This window comes from Pipistrellus hanaki (assembly GCF_964339955.1).
Source record: "Pipistrellus hanaki genome assembly, chromosome: 17".
NCBI lineage: Eukaryota > Metazoa > Chordata > Mammalia > Chiroptera > Vespertilionidae > Pipistrellus > Pipistrellus hanaki.
Window position 1 is genome coordinate 23,532,188 of NC_140519.1, and position 18,690 is coordinate 23,550,877.

The following is an 18,690-nucleotide window of genomic DNA, read 5'->3' on the forward strand; positions in this document are numbered from 1 at the left end:
CTGACTGTAATTATTCTTGTTTACAAAATTGCTAGATGACTAGAATAGAATGGTTTCTAAAAGTAGATGTTGGGATTTTTATTAATACCATCTTAATTTTGTTTGCGCTTCTGGGGTACAGTGAAGCGAAAACAAACTGTACCTTTTATTTTCTTTTTTCTTAAAATGCACTTCTCAAAAATGCATTGAAAAGACCACACTTAAAGTATCCAGTGTGTACTTGCTAAGTAAAACTTGGCCAGCGTCTGCCATGCTCGGTGGTGACCTTGCGGCCTGTCCTCCGCAGAGCACCACGTGGCGGAGCGCACGGCCGAGAGCTACACGCTGCAGTGGCAGCGCGGCCACCTCTCCAACTACCAGTACCTGCTGCACCTCAACAACCTGGCCGACCGCAGCTGCAATGACCTGTCCCAGTACCCGGTGTTCCCCTGGGTGATCAGCGACTACTGCAGCTCCGAGCTGGGTGAGTGCCTCCCAGCTCCTCCTACAGGCGAGAAACATAGTTTGTCGTAGACTTAGGATGTGATCTATGAATAGATTAGAACCCATTTTAACTTTATTACTAAGGATTGCTAGTTGTCATTTCAATATTAATATAGATTATATGTGGGGTTTTTTTTGTTTGTTTTTTTTTCTCCAGTCTCTTAGTTTTCTTAATCCAAAAAATAGTACTTACATATTCTTAAAGGACATGCCCAGGAAATCTATACTAATAAAAAAAAGTAATATGCTAATTAGACCGGGTCCACCATCTTCTGGATGTCTGACTTCATTCTGGACAAAGCCATGGTAGTAGACGCATTTAGGGCGATCAGGCTGGCAGGAGAGGGCAGTTGGGAGCAATGAGATTGGCAGGGGAGGGCAGTTGGGGGCAGCTAGGCCTGCAGCGGAGGGCACTTGGGGGAGACCAGGTCATCAGGGGAGGGCTGTTGGGGGCAAACTGGTCAGCAGGGGAGGGCAGTTGGGGGCAATCAAGCTGGCAGGGGAGCAGTTAGGGGTGATCAGGCAGACAGGTTAGTGATTAGGAGCCAGTGGTGCCAGATTGTGAGAGGGGTGTCCCCAAGGGCCCCTGATTGTAGAGGGTGCAGGCTGGGCTGAGGGAACCCCCCATGCATGAATTTTGTGCACTGGGCCTCTAGTATGCATATAATTTTAAAAATTATTTATTGTTTAAAGTATTACATATAGTATTACATAGGTCTCCTGTCCCCCCCATTGGCCTCTCCCCGGTCACCCCCACCCCATATGCATATAATTTTAAGCCATATAATCATTACTATCTATAAATACCAAGTTTTGAAATGCTGTAGTTTTTCACTTTGAACATTGTCTCAGATTATGCTATTTTAAAATTTACATTAAATGTGATTAACAAACTAATAACTATTCATTATAGGACATTTAGAATGTACTAAAATATTTTTAAAAGGAAATAAACATCAATTATTACATTACTGAGAGGTGACCATTTTAATTTTGTGGTATATGTACTTCTCTCAAATTATTTTAACTAAAATAGTGATTGTATTGTGATTTTATTTTTTAATACTTAAAAATTATATATTGTGAACAATAAATTCCTTTGGAAATTTCACTTATTGAACTCTGTCCTTGAAAGAGATAACCAACTTTCTAGGAATATGATAATTTATTTCTCTGATAATACTCAGGTCCTCAGTTCTCAAATTATGCTGTTATTAAAGTGTAATATATTTGCTGTAAGTCAAACTTAAAAAGTAAATCTTAGTAGAAGAATAATGGGCTTTTATTGAATATTTTATTAAAAAAATATTTTATTGATTTTTTACAGAGAGAAAGGGAGAGAGGAATAGAGGAATCGAGAGAGAAACAGATCAGCTGCCTCTTGCATACCCCCTACTGGGGATGTGCCCGCAACCAAGGTACATGCCCTTGACCGGAATGGAACCTGGGATCTTTCAGTTCACAGGCCTATGCTCTATCCACTGAGCCAAACCAGTTTTGGCAATAATGGGCTTTTAAACTTTGTTTTTTGTTGTTGCTGTTTTACTCTTGGAATATAGCTTTTTTTCAGTAGGCCTTTAAAAAAAAATCCATATTTATGATGTTTTCAAATTGGAAATCACTTCTGAAGGGATGTTGCTAAATTAATACTCAAAATTCTCACCTTTACAGCTGTATAAGTAACTACCAGAAATATTACAATTCTAAAGGGTCTGTCTCCGTTTTTTAAAACTGTTTATTTTGTGGGAATAAAATGTGTACATGTGAATCAGTTCATGGCAGTAATATTGTTAAGTATAGGTTTGCTTGCTTTGTTTATTCTAATTAATTAATCTTTTGAAATGTATTTACTCATGTAGATTTGTCAAACCCAGGAACCTTCCGGGATCTGGGGAAGCCAGTAGGGGCCCTAAATAAGGAGCGACTGGAGAGACTGCTGGTACGTCTAAAAGGAACTTCCTGAACCAGGCCCATGTTTTCACAGTAACTGAAACTCATTTCATCCAGACTTAGTGCAAACATGCCCAGAGGGTTCATGTGTTTTGTTTTCACTCTTACTTCCCCCCATCCCGTGCCTGCTGGCTACAATACAGGAAGTGGAGGCTGACCTGATTACCAACGTACTAACTTACTTCCCTGAAGGGTTCTCTTTAGTAAACAGCACAAGAGATGCCTAAAATCCCTTCCACCTTCCATTCCCCCCATCCCAACATGGTTACGTACCACTGCTTCAAGAAAACCAAAATACTTGTTATGGGAATACTATGTCTCTTCAGATTTTCCACCTGCTTTTTATCTTTCCTTTTCCTATGTAAGAAAAAAGTTAAGGAGTGTAATGTACTCATGCCGTGATTTCTTCTAGGCTTTTACTACATGAGTCACTTGTTATTTTTATTTATTTTTTTAAAATATATATTTTATTGATTTTTACAGAGAGGAAGAGAGAGGGATAGAGTGTTAGAAACACTGATGGGAGAGAATCATTGATCAGCTGTCTCCTGCACACCCCCTACTGGGGATGCGCTCGCAACTAAGGTACATGCCCTTGACCGGAATGGTCCGCAGGCCAATGCTCTATCCACTGAGCCAAACCGGTTTCAGTGACTTGTTATTTTCATAGCCAACACTTAGTCTTTTTTTTTCCTCCCGTATCGTAGGCACGCTACCAGGAGATGCCGGAGCCAAAGTTCATGTACGGCAGCCACTACTCGTCCCCGGGCTACGTGCTGTTCTATCTCGTCAGGATCGGTAAGGCTCTTCATCCTCAACCCGCATCAGTGCTATTTCACGTGGATTCTTCAGGGAACCTGTGTCTCATTAACTCTGCTTCTCCCCCTCCAGCACCAGAGCATATGCTGTGCCTACAGAATGGAAGATTTGATAACGCAGATAGGATGTTCAACAGGTTTGACACAAATGCCTCACCCACCATTTTTTAAAACTTCCTAATTATATATGCACAATATGTTTGTTTTAAAAAAAAAACTATACCGGGCCAAAAGTGTGAAGATATTCAAAAATAATCACTGATTGTTATATCTAATCCTTTTAGGCTTTTTCTAGTCGTGTGTGTAAATCTGAATGTATTTTAAATAGTTTTTGTCCCACTTTTTGTATCCCATTAGATCTTGAAGTTTTCCCCATGTTATTAGATGTTTTTTTTTTTAAAACAGTCTCACTTTTTAAGTTATTAGATCACATCCTAGTGTATGCCAGAATATATTTTAACTGTTTCTCTATTGTTGGACATTCAGAGTGTTTCCAACATTATTTCATTATTTTAAATAATTTTAAAAAATATATTTTTATTGATTTCAGAGAGGAAGGGAGAGGGAGAGAGATATAGAAACATCACCAATGAGACGATCATTGATCAGCTACTTACTGTACACCTCACACTGGGGATTTGAGCCCACAACCTGGGCATGTGCCCTGACCGGGAATCGAATTGTGACTTCCTGGTTCATAGGTCAATAATTTTGCTATGAGTTGAATATAATTCCCTGTGGGTCTGTAAGCAACTTTTTTTAAATTATAAAAGTAATATTTTTCAAAAAAAAATCAGAAAATATAGAGGAAAATAAAGTTCAGTTAACATCTGTCCACACTGAGAGAATTTTTAAAAAATATATTTTATTGATTTTTTTACAGAGATGAAGGAAAAGGATTAGAGAGTTAGAAACATCTATGGGAGAGAAGCATTGATCAGCTGCCTCCTGCACACCTCTCCTACTGAGGATGTGCCCTTGACCGGAATCGAACCTGGGACCGTTCAGTCCTTAGTCGGACACTCTATCCACTGAACCAAACCGGTTAGGGCCACACTGAGAGAATTTTCATTAATCTTTGGTCTGTGTCTTTCCAATCGTTTAAGCTCTGCACATTTGTTTATAACTCCTTTTTGAGATGAGCTGTTAAAATAGTTGTGCTAATTTTCTAGTGTTTAAGCACCTGCCTGCATTGGTCCTTCAATGAGGCGGTGAGAGCAGAGGCTCCTGGCATGGACTTGGAGACATTCCATCTGGGCCTTTTCTGACTCCACGCCCACTCCCACCTCTCCCCTGTGAGCCTAGAGGATTTTTCTCTTCTGTGAAAGGGGGATTGAGTTAAGGAGAGAATGAGTTGATATAGGTAATATAGGTAGAACAGAGTGCAGAGAAAGCTCTGTGGCTGCTGTTTCTATACCCTTGAGTTAAAATCCTTTTAATTTTTTTTTTTTAATTTTATTTAGTATTGCAGAAACTTGGAAAAATTGCTTGGATGGTGCCACAGATTTTAAAGAGGTAAGCAGTTTAAAGAGTTAATGATTCATGGGGCTGGTGTTTTCTAACTGCTTTAAAAAATGTTTGTTGCTATTTCTTTTTTCTTTTTTCTTCTTTTTCCACCGGGAACCTTCAGTTGATTCCAGAATTCTATGGCGATGATGTCAGCTTCTTAGTCAATAGTCTGAAGCTGGATTTGGGGAAGAGACAAGGAGGCCAGATGGTGGATGACGTGGAACTTCCGCCTTGGGCACGGAGTGAGTACCTCAGCACTGTGTGTGGCCTTGCAGAAATTCCTTCCCTGGCAGTGCAGTTTCAGTGCGATTAATTATTTAGTTGCCTAGAATTTAAGAATGACAGTGTAATTCTCTACCTAAATGAGGCGAGATCAGTCTGATTCCAAATAAAAAATATTCTGTGAATCTAGGCTGTAAAAATATTGACATATTTGAGACACCTTTCTCTCTTCTCCGCATCCAGCATGGCTAGAGAGCGATCCGGTTTCTAAGTAGGGACTGCTGGGGATTGAGAAAATGAAAGAAAGAGACAGACACAGAGATGGAAGGAAAAAGCTGGGGCTGGGTGGGACCACTGTTCTCTGACAGGGACAGGGACCCAGAGCCAATGTAGCGTGTTTATTTTATACAGCAAAAAACAGGAAGTTTTACTGAAAGTCAAGACAAAGAAGAGTATGTGCATTCTTTTTTTTTTTTTTTTTTTTTTTTTAATACATTTTATTGAGTATTTTAGAGGGGAAGAGAGAGGGATAGAAAGCTAGAAACATCAATGAGAGAGAAACATCGATGAGCCTCTTGCACATCCTCTACTTGGGATGTGCCCACAACCAAGGTACATGCCCTTGACCGGAATAGAACCTGGGACCTTTCAGTCCGCAGACTGACGCTATCCACTGAGCCAAACCGGTTTTGGCAGTATGTGCATTCTTGAGTGGGCCGAGTTGTATTCATTCCTGGTGCTTGGCTGGATTTAAAGAACAAAACCCACATCCTGGCACCTGGGCTGAAGGTCAGGCTGACAACACTCCTGCCTCTGGCAAAGCCTGTTTCTAGGACGTGGTTTTGCCAACACCAGTGGATTCAGCTGACCATAATTAAAGAAATGCCCACGTGCCTTCCCAGGTGCTCTCTGCAAGACCTGAATGTTGGGGAAATGATTTTGCCACTTTTTCTCGCCACGAAATGTATAGTTGATGTGATGGAGGCCCAACGTCATTAAGAAATATGTGCCTCCTGCCCATCCGAGAATCTTTGTGTACATGTGGGCAGAGGGCAGAAATGAGGGAAAACAAAGTAGATGCTGCTGTGTTCTGATGGAGTCTGATCTAACAGGCCCCGAGGACTTTCTCCAGAAGAGCAAAGAGGCGCTGGAAAGCAATTATGTGTCCGAGCACCTTCACGAGTGGATTGACCTGGTGTTTGGCTACAAGCAAAAGGGCAGCGAGGCTGTGGGGGCCCATAATGGTATGTCATAGTCACTGGAAGCTCATCTAGTGTTTGATGAAAATGAAACAAAAACAAAATGAGGGCCGAGTAGTCAAGCTTATTCCTTCAGCAGAAACTTCTATCATCAGCGAACAGTGCCTACTGGCTCAGGACCCTGGTTTAGATACTAGGTAACAGGAGGAGGAAGTCCTTTTGCCTAAAGAACATCTATTTCAGCGTGATCCCAAGAGGTCTTCTCATTTTAGCAAGTACCCGCGATCCCATTCAAAAATTTGGCGGGGAATGGTAAGATATGTACACAGATAATAATTTAATTAAAAAAAAATGAAGTAAAAAAAAATTTTTTTTTTCAATTAAAACTCCATCAGAACATGATGGAACAGCGACCTCCGTTGCTATGAAGGGCCCCAGAGCTTCCTTTGAGTTGCGCTGAAAGAAACCTGCAGTAATGTACCTCCTCATCTGTCTGGGTTCTCACCTGCCTCCAGGTTTCTCAGCCTTGATGACGAGGAAGTGGAGCTGGAAATTCTGGCTTGATTTCTCACAGCCAGAGCAAAGGGCAGCCTGACCTGCTTCCCCTCAGGGGAAAATAAAGAAAAACACTGAGATAACAGGTCCTCTGACCTGCCAGTGAGATTTCTGCTCAGCCAAGGATAGATAATTCAAGTCGATATTGACTGAAAGTCGGATCTTATTAGTCTTATTTGCAGAGTGAGAATCAGTTACTTGGAATAAAAGTTTAAAGTTGTTACTGGGTTTTAAAATTTTGAACAGAGTGTCTAACTCGGCAGTACATCTCTCAATGGTGTTTTCCTTCTCTCCTTCCAGTATTTCACCCCCTGACCTATGAAGGAGGTGTGGACCTGAACAGGTACTTATGTCTAGAAGGAACTTCTACTTGAACAAAATACCTCTTTAACTGAATGATGGATGCGCTTATTAGATAATGTTAAGATATGGGAAATTTATGAATTGTATCTTGCTTTTACTATTATGTGAGTTACTGAGTCTCAGGAAAAAAAGTTTTTTAAAAATCTTTGATAAGGTTTAGACCAGCGGTTCTCAACCTTCCTATTGCTGCGACCTTTTAATACAGTTTCTCATGTTGTGGTGACCCCCAACCATAAAATTATTTTCGTTGCTGCTTCATAACTGTTAATTTTGCTACTGTTGATGAATTATAATGTAAATATCTGTGTTTTCCGATGGTCTTAGGCTCTATAGCAGCCACAGGTTGAGAACCACTAGCAGGGTCGCCTAAAACCATCAAGAAATACAGATTTTGTCAGGACTGGTTTGATTCAGTGGATAGAGTGTCAGCCTGCGGACTGAAGGGTCCTGGGTTCGATTCCGGTCAAGGGCATGTGCCTTGGTTGCGGGCACATCCCCAGAGGGGGGCCTGCAAGAGGCAGCTGCTCGATGACTCTCTCCCATCGATGTTTTTTAACTCTCTCCCTTCCTCTCTGTAAAAAATCAATAAAATATATATTTTTAAAAATAGCAAAAGCTTAAAAAAAAAAAAGGAAAACAAACAAACACAGATATTTACATTACGATTCATAACAGTAGCAAAATGACAGTTATGAAGTAGCAACATAAAAATAATTTTATGGTTGGGGGTCACCACAACATGAGGAACTGCATTAAAGGGGCGCGGCATTAGGAAGGTTGAGAACCACTGGTTTAGACCATCCTGATACACAGTGAGTGTTTGAAGCTCTCTCCTGTTGATCTGTTCTATCTGAAATGTGTGCTTACAGGAAACTGGAACCCAGGGGCTCACGGCATTATTTGTGTTCTGTCCTAAAGGATCGAGGATCCTGACGAGAAAGTAGCCATGCTGACCCAAATCTTGGAATTTGGGCAGACACCAAAACAGCTCTTTGTGACACCACATCCTCAAAGGATCACCGAGAAGTTCAAAAGTTTGCCCCAAACCTCCTGTGATAACGTTTCCATATCAGATTCTCCAGGTAAATTTTGCAAAGAAAATAAATGTGAGCACCTTTCGTTTTTCTTTAAGTCATTTCTGACGATGCTGAAGAGGAAACATGAATGTTGTGCTGCTTAGAGATAATGTTTTTACCATCTTATTGCTGTCCTCCGTTAAAACAAAAACAAAAACCCAACCACCTGTTTTTTTGTTCGTGTTTTGTTTCTGAAAATCGAAACCTGGCAGGATCTTTACTGTGATTGTTATGGTTCCATTCCTTCTCTGTGCTTTTCCCAGCTGGTGTTTGACTCTTTCTGTTGATACATCCTGGCCATGGCTGCTTTAACAGTCACCCTCTGCCCTACTCTTTCCCCAAAATTACTTCCTCCATCTCTAATTCTTCTCTCCATCCTCGGCTTACAGACCTTGAATTCAAGGTGCTCTGCTTTCTTTATTTGATTGTATTAGTCAAGCATTTGACAAACATTTCCTAAGTATCTGTTCTGTGCCGGGCGCATGCTAGGTGCTAAGATGAACGTGACACTGTCCTCACATCTACTATTTGGAAAAGGTGGACTGTTCCCACACTTTCATCCAGTTACCCTTGTTTTAGTGTTTGATGTTTCACCTAAAACAGCCTCCAACCAACCTACTGGCTCTCAGGATTCTTACACTCTATGGAAGTTTGGGAACAAAATCTCTTCTTATCATCTCCACTTCTGCTCTCTGTCCCAGGCCCATTCAGACTCTGTAGGCACACACTGCTGAGCATGCTCTCAACTGTGGAGGAATAGCTCACTAGAATCACATGACCCAGGGCTGGCTGGGAGTATGTCTCCAAGCAGTAACCCAATAGAGTTAAGTCATAAAGATCACAGGATTATCTTTTGACGCCTCTTAAACCCGTGCTCTGCTGACTCACCAGGCTCACACCGCTGTCTTGTGATTATTTTAGAGGGTAATTGTTCCAGCCCTACTGAAAACGGAAGTGAAGGATTCCTCAGTCCTGTCCAGGAGCTCTTGGAGAAATTGCCTGCATCTTTGCTTTCTCCCCCTCAAAACCAAAACAACTGCAGCATTCTTAGTGAACCCTCAGATGTTTGCCAATATTATTGACAAGGAAATGGTTATTCGGTCTTGTATTTCCTGAAGTTCTTCTATTAGGGGCAAGCATTGATAAAAGTAACAAAATACTCTAGTATTTAAATATACTTTTTAATCTTTCCGAATGGTTTTTATTTCTACTATACACTTCATTATTTTTCCTTAACACAGAGCTATCTAATACATTTCAAAGCTATTACATTTTGGTGGGCTGTTTTGTTTCCATGGTTGCTTTATTTGAATAGAAGACAGTGTGACTCCGATGTGTGTTATCTGTGATGCTTGTTAGTGATGGAGTTGACTCACGTGGCCATAACCTAATGTGCTCTCTCCAGGGGAAGAGTCTTTTGAGGACCTGACTGAAGAAAGCAAAAAACTGGCCTGGAATAACATAGCAAAACTGCAGTTGCATGAGCAACATAAACTCCACAAAAAGTAAGAATGTCTGTGTTGTCCTCCCGGAAGCTGACGTCTTGGCCTGGGGTGAAATTATTTAAAACCAGGTCGGTGTGGTTGTGTGGTTGAGCATCAGCCTATGAACCAGGAGGTCACTGTTTGATTCCTGCCCAGGGCACATTGCCTGGGTTGCAGTCTTGATCCCCAGTAGGAGGTGTGCAGAAGGCAGCTTATCGGTGATTCTCATCATTGATGTTTCTATCTCTCTGAAATCAATAAAAATATATGTTTTTTAAAAATTGTTTTAAGCTGAATCAAGGGGGAAGCTCTCTTTCATCTTGATTGGTTTGTTTTGTTTGTTTGTTTTGTTTTTTTTATCTCCTCCAAGTGTTTATAATGATCAGCCTTCTGATGTCAATGTGGCAAGAGAACTTTTGGAACAAAATGGATTTGTGTCTGCCTCCCATGTTCTCATTTCTATAGTCGGTCCACCTAGAATTTTAAAAATTATAACAATTTCCAAGACATTGGGCTTCCTGCTGGACCTGGAGGGGTTACAGAGGTTCCCTGTTCTCTGCTATTAGGGATATTTTTATACTTTGGTAGAAAGACTTGAGAAGCACCGAAGTCACCTGATACATCCTGTTACAGATTAAAAAAAACACACCCAGAGCAGGCTCAGTGTCCTGCTCCTCCACCAGACATCCTGTCTGACATTTTTGAAATCACATGGGTGAAACACGCCAGTTTACTTTAGATTAGTGGTTTAAAATCAGAGTGCAACTTCCTGAAAAGAATATATGGTTCCTTATTCACTGTAACAATGGCCTTTTCTCGCCGAAACCGGTTTGGCTCAGTGGTAGAGCATCGGTCTGCGGACTGAAGGGTCCCAGGTTCGATTCCGGTCAGGGGCATGTACATTGGTTGCGGGCACATCCCCGGTGGGGGGTGTGCAAGAGGCAGCTGATTGATGTTTCTCTCTCATCGACGTTTCTAGCTCTCTATCCCTCTCTCCTCCTCTCTGTAAAAAATCAATAAAATATATTTAAAAAACAATGGCCTTTTCTCAGCTTCTCTAAATGGCACCAATCCAAGGCCGTGAAGACACGGGTAAGCCTTTAACAGGATGTGCTAGACTGGTTCTGTCTGGACAGTGGTCTCATCATTACGCAGACGCTGGTAAATTCAATTCAGCATTCAAGCAGGGAACTGATTTTTAAATACGAGCTTCAATCCTTGGGGGATGGTCAAATAGAAGGGAACTGAAGCAGTTTTCCAGCTGTCGGAAATGTGTTCCACTTTGAATGTGGCAGCTCGGGAAGCTAAGAGTGGGAATGCTTTCTAGCCACAAGTTCTGCCAGAACAAAATTGGAAGTTGCCTAGTGATGCTTTGGTAATGGCAGGTTATCAGGTGGGACAGATACAGCAGGCAAGCTGTGAAGAAAAAAAAAAAAAAATCACAGGAACTCGGTAAAATTAAACCAAGGGCTTGAAGGAGACCAGTGTCCTAGTGCACAATGGAGGTCATTCATAAAACTTTGTTTTCCAACAGGGCGGTTACTGGAATAGCAGTCTCTTGCAATGGCTCATCCGTCTTTACGACGTCACAAGGTATGTTTTCCCACCTGAAAAAATGGTAGCATCTAAGTTCTGGGACGCTCGGGTCAAGGACTGTACTTGCATGTGCTGCCCCACTTAAAATAAGCTCAGAACAGTTAATTTGTGGCATATTACCATAAAACGTCATTGTGGTTTGCCAAAAACGGTCATGAGGAAGGCCTCTCCGTTGCTGAGGTTTCCCAAGCGTCAAGGGGAAGGGCAGGGAGAGCGCGCTCCCCAGCCCGGAAGAGGAAGGCAGCATCGTCGTTGTCATCCTGTAAGAGGCAGGAAGTTCTTACCTGTGTCTCTTCATTTTCAGATTACACCTTGAAAATGTTTTCCACAGAATCCAAAATGCTACAAAGAAGTATATCATTTTCCGATATGGTGAGTTCCTTTTCATTTCTAATCATGATAGAAATCCATGTAGCATTTTGTTTTATACACACTCGTATAGTAACACTAGAGGCCCAGTGCACGAAATTCGTGCGTAGAGAGGGGGCTGTCCCTCAGCCCAGCCTGTACCCTCTCCAATCTGGGTCCCTTCAAGGGATGTTAAACTGCCCATTTAGGCCCAATCCTAATGGGCAGTCGGACATCCCTCTCACAATCCAGGACTGCTGGCTCCCAACTGCTCGCCTGCCTTCCTGATTGCCCCTGGTCACTTCTGACTGCCAGCTTGATCACCCCCTAACCACTCCCCTGCCAGCCTGATTGATCCCTAACTTCTCCCCTGCCAGCCTGTTTGCCCCCACCTTCCCTCCTCTGGCGGCCTGGTCACCCCTAACTGCCCTCCCCCCTGCATGGTTGATCGCCTCCAACTGCCCTCCCTTGCAGGCCTGGTGCCTCACAATTTCCCTCCCCTGCTGGCCATCTTGTGTCCACATGGGGGCAGGATCTTTGACTACATGGGGGCAGCCATCTTGTGTGTTAGTGATGGTCAATGTACATATTACTCTTTTATTAGATAGGATAAAGGCCTGGTGCATGGGTGGGAGCCAGCTGGTTTGCCCTAAGTGTCCCGGATCAGGGTGGGGGTTTCCTTGGGGTGTGGGGTGGCCTGGGCGAGGGGCCTGTGGTGGTTTGCTGGCCAGCCACGCCCCTTGGCAACCCAAGTAGAGGCCCTGGTATCTGGGATTTATTTATCTTCTATAATTGAAACTTTGGAGCCTTGAATGGAGGCTTAGGCCAGTTAGGGCAGGCAGAAAGCTTGGCTTCCTGTTGCCTGGGAAACCTAAGGCTGGTGGGCATGACTTGTGGTATAGCAGAGTAATGGTTAACTTGCATATTGCTCTTTTATTAGGTAGGATTTTGTTTCTCACAAAAAATGTTGATTCCTATGTGATATTGAGAGAATGCCTTAAGATTACTTCTAAATTTAAATTTTTTTCAAGTTGCCTCTTTCTCACAATAATGTGATTTCATTAATAGCCTAAACAATTTGAACTGCTACCCAGCAGAATTCTTAATAAATCGTTCCTTTTTGGGAACTGGCGGATGAATGTGTATGTGCTACTTAAGTAACTTAATGCATTTCTCAGTTTGTGGGATACCTAATGCTATTGTAGAACCCCAGTGATTGTGAAGGAGGACATTTTACTGTGAATGTAAGTCACCTGAAAGATTTGAAATTCCCTGAAGAATGTTGCAAGTTTTCCTTACCCACATAAATCTGTAATCCTGAGAGGGTGTTCGCATTCTTGACAGTCCCCAGGCCACCTCCCCCGTGACTTCCCCCACAGCTTAGGTTTCCCTCCGGTGCTCCAGGGCCTTGCAGAGAGCCCCAAGCGTTAGGCCAGTCCTGACATACAGACTTCCCTGCCATTGGGAGGAAACATTGCGCCTGGAACTAGCCAGTTGAAAAAAACTTGGGACTATTTCAAAACGCTGACATAAACAGAATCTGAGCATTAATTTGGGGGGAATCTTGTATGGTGGTTTTGCCACGTTGGGGACTTACTATTGTAATTATTAATGTTGAATCGTTTGTATTTCAGGCATTATCGTCTTGTTTACTTTTACCAGGAGATGCCACTGTCATAAGTTCCTCATGGGATAATAATGTGTATGTATCTGTGCGTGCTTCTTTCTCATTCCACCCACATGCAGCTGCCTCTGGGACGCCAAGCAGCAAAGGGCAATCTCCCATTGGCAGGGCACTTGTTCTCAAAAAGGAACACATATTGGATGAGGGTAAAACTGTTGAACATAATTATTTGAGTCTAGTAATTTCTCCAATTGGACTCTTTCTCTGTGTTTTAAAGTGAGGTGAAATCATATTAGCCAGACTTGGAAATTTCTAGTTTTAAATTAAAATTTTCAGTATTTTTATGTGTTGAGAACAAGTAATCTGTAATTCTAGTGGGCCTTAATAAGTATAAAACATGTTTCTTGAATATGTGTTTAAGAGCCTTTAAGCTGAATGCTGTTCTAATAGTTCTCGTTATCTTTTATGTCAGCTATTTTTATTCTATAGCATTTGGAAGAAGCCAGGGCACATTAATGGGACATGATGATGCTGTTAGCAAGATCTGTTGGCATGACAACAGGCTGTATTCTGCATCGTGGGATTCTACTGTGAAGGTTCATATATACTTTCTAACTTACAATGTTTGGATAATAAAAATACAAACCAACTGTTAAATGTTCAATTCAGATTTTTCACAAAGCCTATAAGTGATACATAAGGATACTGAATATTACTGCTTCTTTTTTAAAAAAAAAAAACTCACAAAAAAAACATGTATACTTTGCAACATAATAGGAACTTTTCATGATTTTTCTACTGTGTGTTCTGCTGAGTGTTGGGAGAAATGCAACGCCTTTTATCTAACACAATTGGGACTAGCAATTGGTGAGTTAATCAGAAAATGTCAAGTGAAAAGTGGGGAATCATTAGGAGATAATGCATTTTATTAAACTTAAAACATACAAATGCACATTTATCCACTGTCATGCTGAGGTAGGACCATATATGAATACCATATCAATACTCATCATCTTTGGTTTCCAATCTGCATTTGTGTAAAAAGAAAGCAAAAACCTAAAACAGAGTTCCTTCTAATTTTTTTCAATATTTTCCTCCCATTCTTGTAGACAAGTTTCTTGCTTACATCTGTCATTTTTTAGTAACTTGCCTTGAGTCTTCTCAAGACATTAACAGACACTACAACACTTATGCGCTCGTATATCCTTAGTTTACACAATGCTTAAATTATGTAATTTCGACAGCAAGTGCAAGGGATGGGAACGGACACAGGTCCAGCATCTCTTGGTAAGCACAGAATGGCGGAAAAGGGACACGGAAGCATTGGGCAGCTTCCGTAGTTGGGACAAGTATGTTCAATGGATGTTGGTTAGTCGAGAGTTCTTCAATGTATTTGACATGCTCTTATTATATCACATGTTTGCTAATATCTTCTGCATCTGTTCTATTCTAGGTGTGGTCTAGTGTTCCTGCAGAAATGACAGGCACCAAGAGACACCAGTTTGACCTGCTGGCTGAGCTGGAACATGATGTCAGTGTGAGTACTGAGTACCGGCAACAAGAGTGCATGAAAGCTGAGCTAAGTCCAGGAACTTGGGGGCCAGATTCTTGATTTTACTTATGTTTATGATCTTTTGCTTACTGATCATAGACTCCCAGTTCTTTGAGTTTCTAAGTCTACTTTGTCCTTTTCCCTCCCATTTGCTATTTCCCTGAGCACAACATTGAATATCTGGATATCCTCAGATTGTCTGGGCCAACAAGATGTCTTTCCTATTTTCTGACACAGAAGGTAGAAGGGACCATCTCTCTAGGAAAATGCACATTCACTGCCAGGACACTGACCTTATATTTGGCACAAGTGTGTGCAGTCTGGGGCAGAACCAGAGCTGTCACCTGGTCTCTTTCACGCTGCTGTTCCCACTGGGTCCCACTGCAGCATCCTAGTTTCTAGCTCCCAGTACTGCCTTTTCTCTGATGCTGAGAATTGATACCTAGTTTGCATGGTTGACAGATCAACTGAAGTCAAATATTTAGTATGTAATTCAAGATGGCTATTTAGGTATAACCTACCTGGCCTCATGCCTCCCCCCCCGCAATTTCTCAAATCATCCATCAGCTGTGTTTCAGGCCATTTGGCACATCTCTATAACTTATCATTCATGGAATTAGACTGACAAGTTTAGGTTATTTTAAAACAGCATTACATTTCCCCAAATACTCTTCATTTTATTCACTAGCATACAAAGAGTTTAGTTCTTAAGCTATCATTCAATAGGTGATATTTAAACACATCTGCATGAACTACACCAGGACACTGTACCAGAGAGTTTAATCTGTATCGTGATGCCCACATATTGGAACTGGCCTAGGAAAACACAGCTTATGAGCCTAACTCTCAGTGAAGCACTTAGATGTTTTCTTCCTCAGGTGGATACCATCAGCTTAAATGCTGCAAGCACACTGTTGGTTTCAGGCACCAAAGAAGGCACGGTGACCATCTGGGACCTCACGACGGCCACCATACTGCACCAGATTCCGTGCCATTCGGGGACTGTGTACGACACTGCTTTTAGCCCAGGTAGTATTGTCCTTTTTAATACAGACAATACAAAGTAGAATTTCTACTTTGAAATAAGAATGTAAAAAGAAAACCACTTTGCGGATAAAAGTAATTTGCCTATAGCTAGAGCGTCTTCATGGCAGAATACAGTATACTTGTGGCATTTGTACCTACTAGAAAAGCTGTATTGGATATTATTATTTATTCGTCCACTCACTAGAGAAATTAATTTGTAAGATTTGTAATTGCATCTGCCCAGTGTCTTAGAAACACAAGCATTTCTGTTTTTGTCCCTATTTGAGCCAAACTGATGACACATGTTGGCGAGAAAGATCTCAAATGCTCTAAAACAGAAGCATTTCAAGAGAGGATAGTGATTGGTTAAGTAAAACAAGGAGCTCAAGGAAAATGAGAATGAACATGATCAGGCCACCGGACTCAGAAGTAAAATCTCAGGATAATGTAGTATGCTCTGAAGTTGTAACCTTTTATCTGTGTCACTGTTACAGACAGTCGCCATGTCCTTAGCACGGGAGAAGACAGCTGTGTGAATGTAATAGACGTGCAGACAGGAATGCTTATCTCCTCCATGACTTCCGACAAGCCCCAGAGGTACATTTTTGGGGTTACTAAGGGTGAAGACATTTACACACAAATTCATGAGCATGTGCCTTTGGGCTTATAATATAGCTCTTCTCTGAATAATGAAAGGATTATTTCTAAATTCCAGTGCACAAAAATTATGCATGGGAAGGGCCCCTAGCAGCTGCCAGTTGGGGAACTTCCTTTGTTCCGCACCACCCCCTGGTGGTCAGCGCACGTCATAGCGAGCCATTGAACTCCCAATGGGAGCCCTTTGCGTGTTAGTCTTTTATGTAGAGGGTTTTCTTTCAGGTGCTTTATCTGGGATGGAAACACTGTTTTATCTGGAAGTCAGTCTGGTGAACTGCTTGTTTGGGACCTCCTTGGAGGAAAGCTCTGTGAGAGAATACAGGGACATAAAGGTAAGAGGTTTTCAGTTAGCCTGGCCTTTCTTCCCAAAATACTGAACTCAAAACTATTAGAACTGATAAACAAATCCAGTCAAGTAGCAGGACACAGCTAATATTCAAACCTGCTTTCCTTTCAGCCCCTGTGCCCTCTGGGCTCTAACATTCCCCTCCAGCTTCCTGGCTGGTCTGCAGCTTTTGGGTCCTTCAGAATCTAAGATTTATTTTGACACATTTGACTCCAAAAAGGAAGTTTTCACATTAACTTCCACATGGAGAATTAAAAGCCATAGTAAAAGCTGTAATCTTTTTTTTTTTAATAGTTAAAAACCAAAACAATAGAAAAATAATGAACTATAAGAAAAGCTAAGTCAACTTCCCACCACTGTCTTCTACCTCCCACATCCTTAGATGACTTTTGCAGTTTGAGTCCAGGGTGTGTTTGCACGTGTGCATAATAGTGTGGTGTTTTTTCACTTAGTATCTTCTGGAGATTCACTATATTTGCTTACATTTGCATGGTTTACGGCTTTGAATTCTTCTAGGGTCAATGGTTAAAAATATCAGCTACCTTCCTCTTCCCTTGTCACCCAGTTGTGTAGGGTTAGTGCATCTTAGCTTATAAAGTGATATAATAGATGTAAATCATCACATTAACACCAATGCTCTACCTTGTCCCTTACCTGCATTCTGTTCTGTACCCATAATTCCTAGTTGTTTTAGTTTTACTTATATAAATGGTTTCTATTCCTCCCAAGTTTCTCCAGCAAGCAGGTACTTTTAATTTCTACAAAGATTTTATCAGCTAAGAGTACATCACTTGTTAGTGTATCTTTGGGGACCTCCTGTCAACTCCACCCCTAACCAGTGTCTTTTCCTTGTAGGTGCTGTGACATGTATATGGATGAACGAACAGTGTAGCAGTATCATCACAGGAGGGGAAGACAGAAAAATTATGTTCTGGAAATTGCAGTATTAAGTGCCTTTTCCTCTCCTAAATGTTAAGAACTCTAATGTATTTTTAAACCATACTTTTAAATGAACTGGTGAAAGTGCAATGATAGTAATTAGAAGTTTTACCACAAAAGAAAGTTGTGGTTTTAAACTTTCTAAATCATGGTGACGTCATTGAAAACTATGAGTTGCCATCCTGTAAGGGTAAAGGTACAGCACTGTTAGGGAGAAACATTACATTTGTAAGGCAGGTGATCATCCCAATATGATGGTCAGAAGACAGGTTTGAGTGGCAGAGAATCTAAACTGGGGAACATCCCAAAAGCACTTAATTTAGGATTTTCCAAGAAAGTGTGCAGGATTCTCTACTACTGAGTCACTATTTTGTCTTCCTGACTTACACAATCGCTGCCCACTGGGTTTGGGGTGTGTTTTCATGGTGTGGTTACTTTCTATAACCTACTGTTCCTGGAGGATAAGGACCTGGGGAAGGAATAGCAGTTCTTATAACAATAAGTTTATTGTGTATAGGAACAGTTTATTTCATTATAGGAACAGTTTATTTCATTATAACTATTAAATGGTCATCTTTTCTACATTAAAAATATTTTTCTGTAATGAAACGTTTTCATTTTCTTATTTATTACAAAAACTAGGACTTATTTTAAGAACTTCAAGTATTGATTCTCCTAGAAAACCATACCTAGTGATGTGAATGTTGTTCTTGCACTTGGAACCATCTTCAGATCCAAGTTTAGACAGCAAACTAGATCATCAAACTGGGAAACACTGGTTTGCTTTGCTAAATTCCAAACAAGGTAAGCTGGTAAGCTGCAAAGCAGTAACTTCTTTTCTAAGCCACAATAATATGGGATTTAAAATTTTTCTATACTCTTAAAAATATTGTTTTATCTTGCTGTCAGTATGGCTTAGGGGAAAACTTGAGTCAGACCAGGA

The 18,690-nt window shown here is 41.2% G+C and overlaps 1 protein-coding gene across 2 annotated transcripts in view; it reads left to right on the forward strand.

Moving 5' to 3' along the window:
* The window catches only part of NSMAF (neutral sphingomyelinase activation associated factor), a 47,395-nt gene extending 29,542 nt beyond the window's left edge, over positions 1 to 17,853 (forward strand). For both annotated transcript variants that reach the window (XM_084865098.1, XM_084865099.1), the window contains exons 13-31: positions 287 to 463; positions 2,343 to 2,422; positions 3,141 to 3,231; positions 3,325 to 3,388; positions 4,715 to 4,766; positions 4,882 to 5,002; positions 6,095 to 6,226; positions 7,037 to 7,079; positions 8,018 to 8,181; positions 9,581 to 9,680; positions 11,194 to 11,252; positions 11,560 to 11,627; positions 13,238 to 13,305; positions 13,700 to 13,823; positions 14,681 to 14,764; positions 15,658 to 15,808; positions 16,300 to 16,402; positions 16,685 to 16,794; positions 17,664 to 17,853. In XM_084865098.1, coding sequence (XP_084721224.1) covers positions 287 to 463; positions 2,343 to 2,422; positions 3,141 to 3,231; positions 3,325 to 3,388; positions 4,715 to 4,766; positions 4,882 to 5,002; positions 6,095 to 6,226; positions 7,037 to 7,079; positions 8,018 to 8,181; positions 9,581 to 9,680; positions 11,194 to 11,252; positions 11,560 to 11,627; positions 13,238 to 13,305; positions 13,700 to 13,823; positions 14,681 to 14,764; positions 15,658 to 15,808; positions 16,300 to 16,402; positions 16,685 to 16,794; positions 17,664 to 17,758 — 1,886 coding nt within the window. In that variant the 3' untranslated portion in view covers positions 17,759 to 17,853. The remainder of the gene's footprint in view (positions 1 to 286; positions 464 to 2,342; positions 2,423 to 3,140; positions 3,232 to 3,324; positions 3,389 to 4,714; positions 4,767 to 4,881; positions 5,003 to 6,094; positions 6,227 to 7,036; positions 7,080 to 8,017; positions 8,182 to 9,580; positions 9,681 to 11,193; positions 11,253 to 11,559; positions 11,628 to 13,237; positions 13,306 to 13,699; positions 13,824 to 14,680; positions 14,765 to 15,657; positions 15,809 to 16,299; positions 16,403 to 16,684; positions 16,795 to 17,663) is intronic.
* The last annotated feature ends 837 nt before the right edge of the window (positions 17,854 to 18,690 follow it).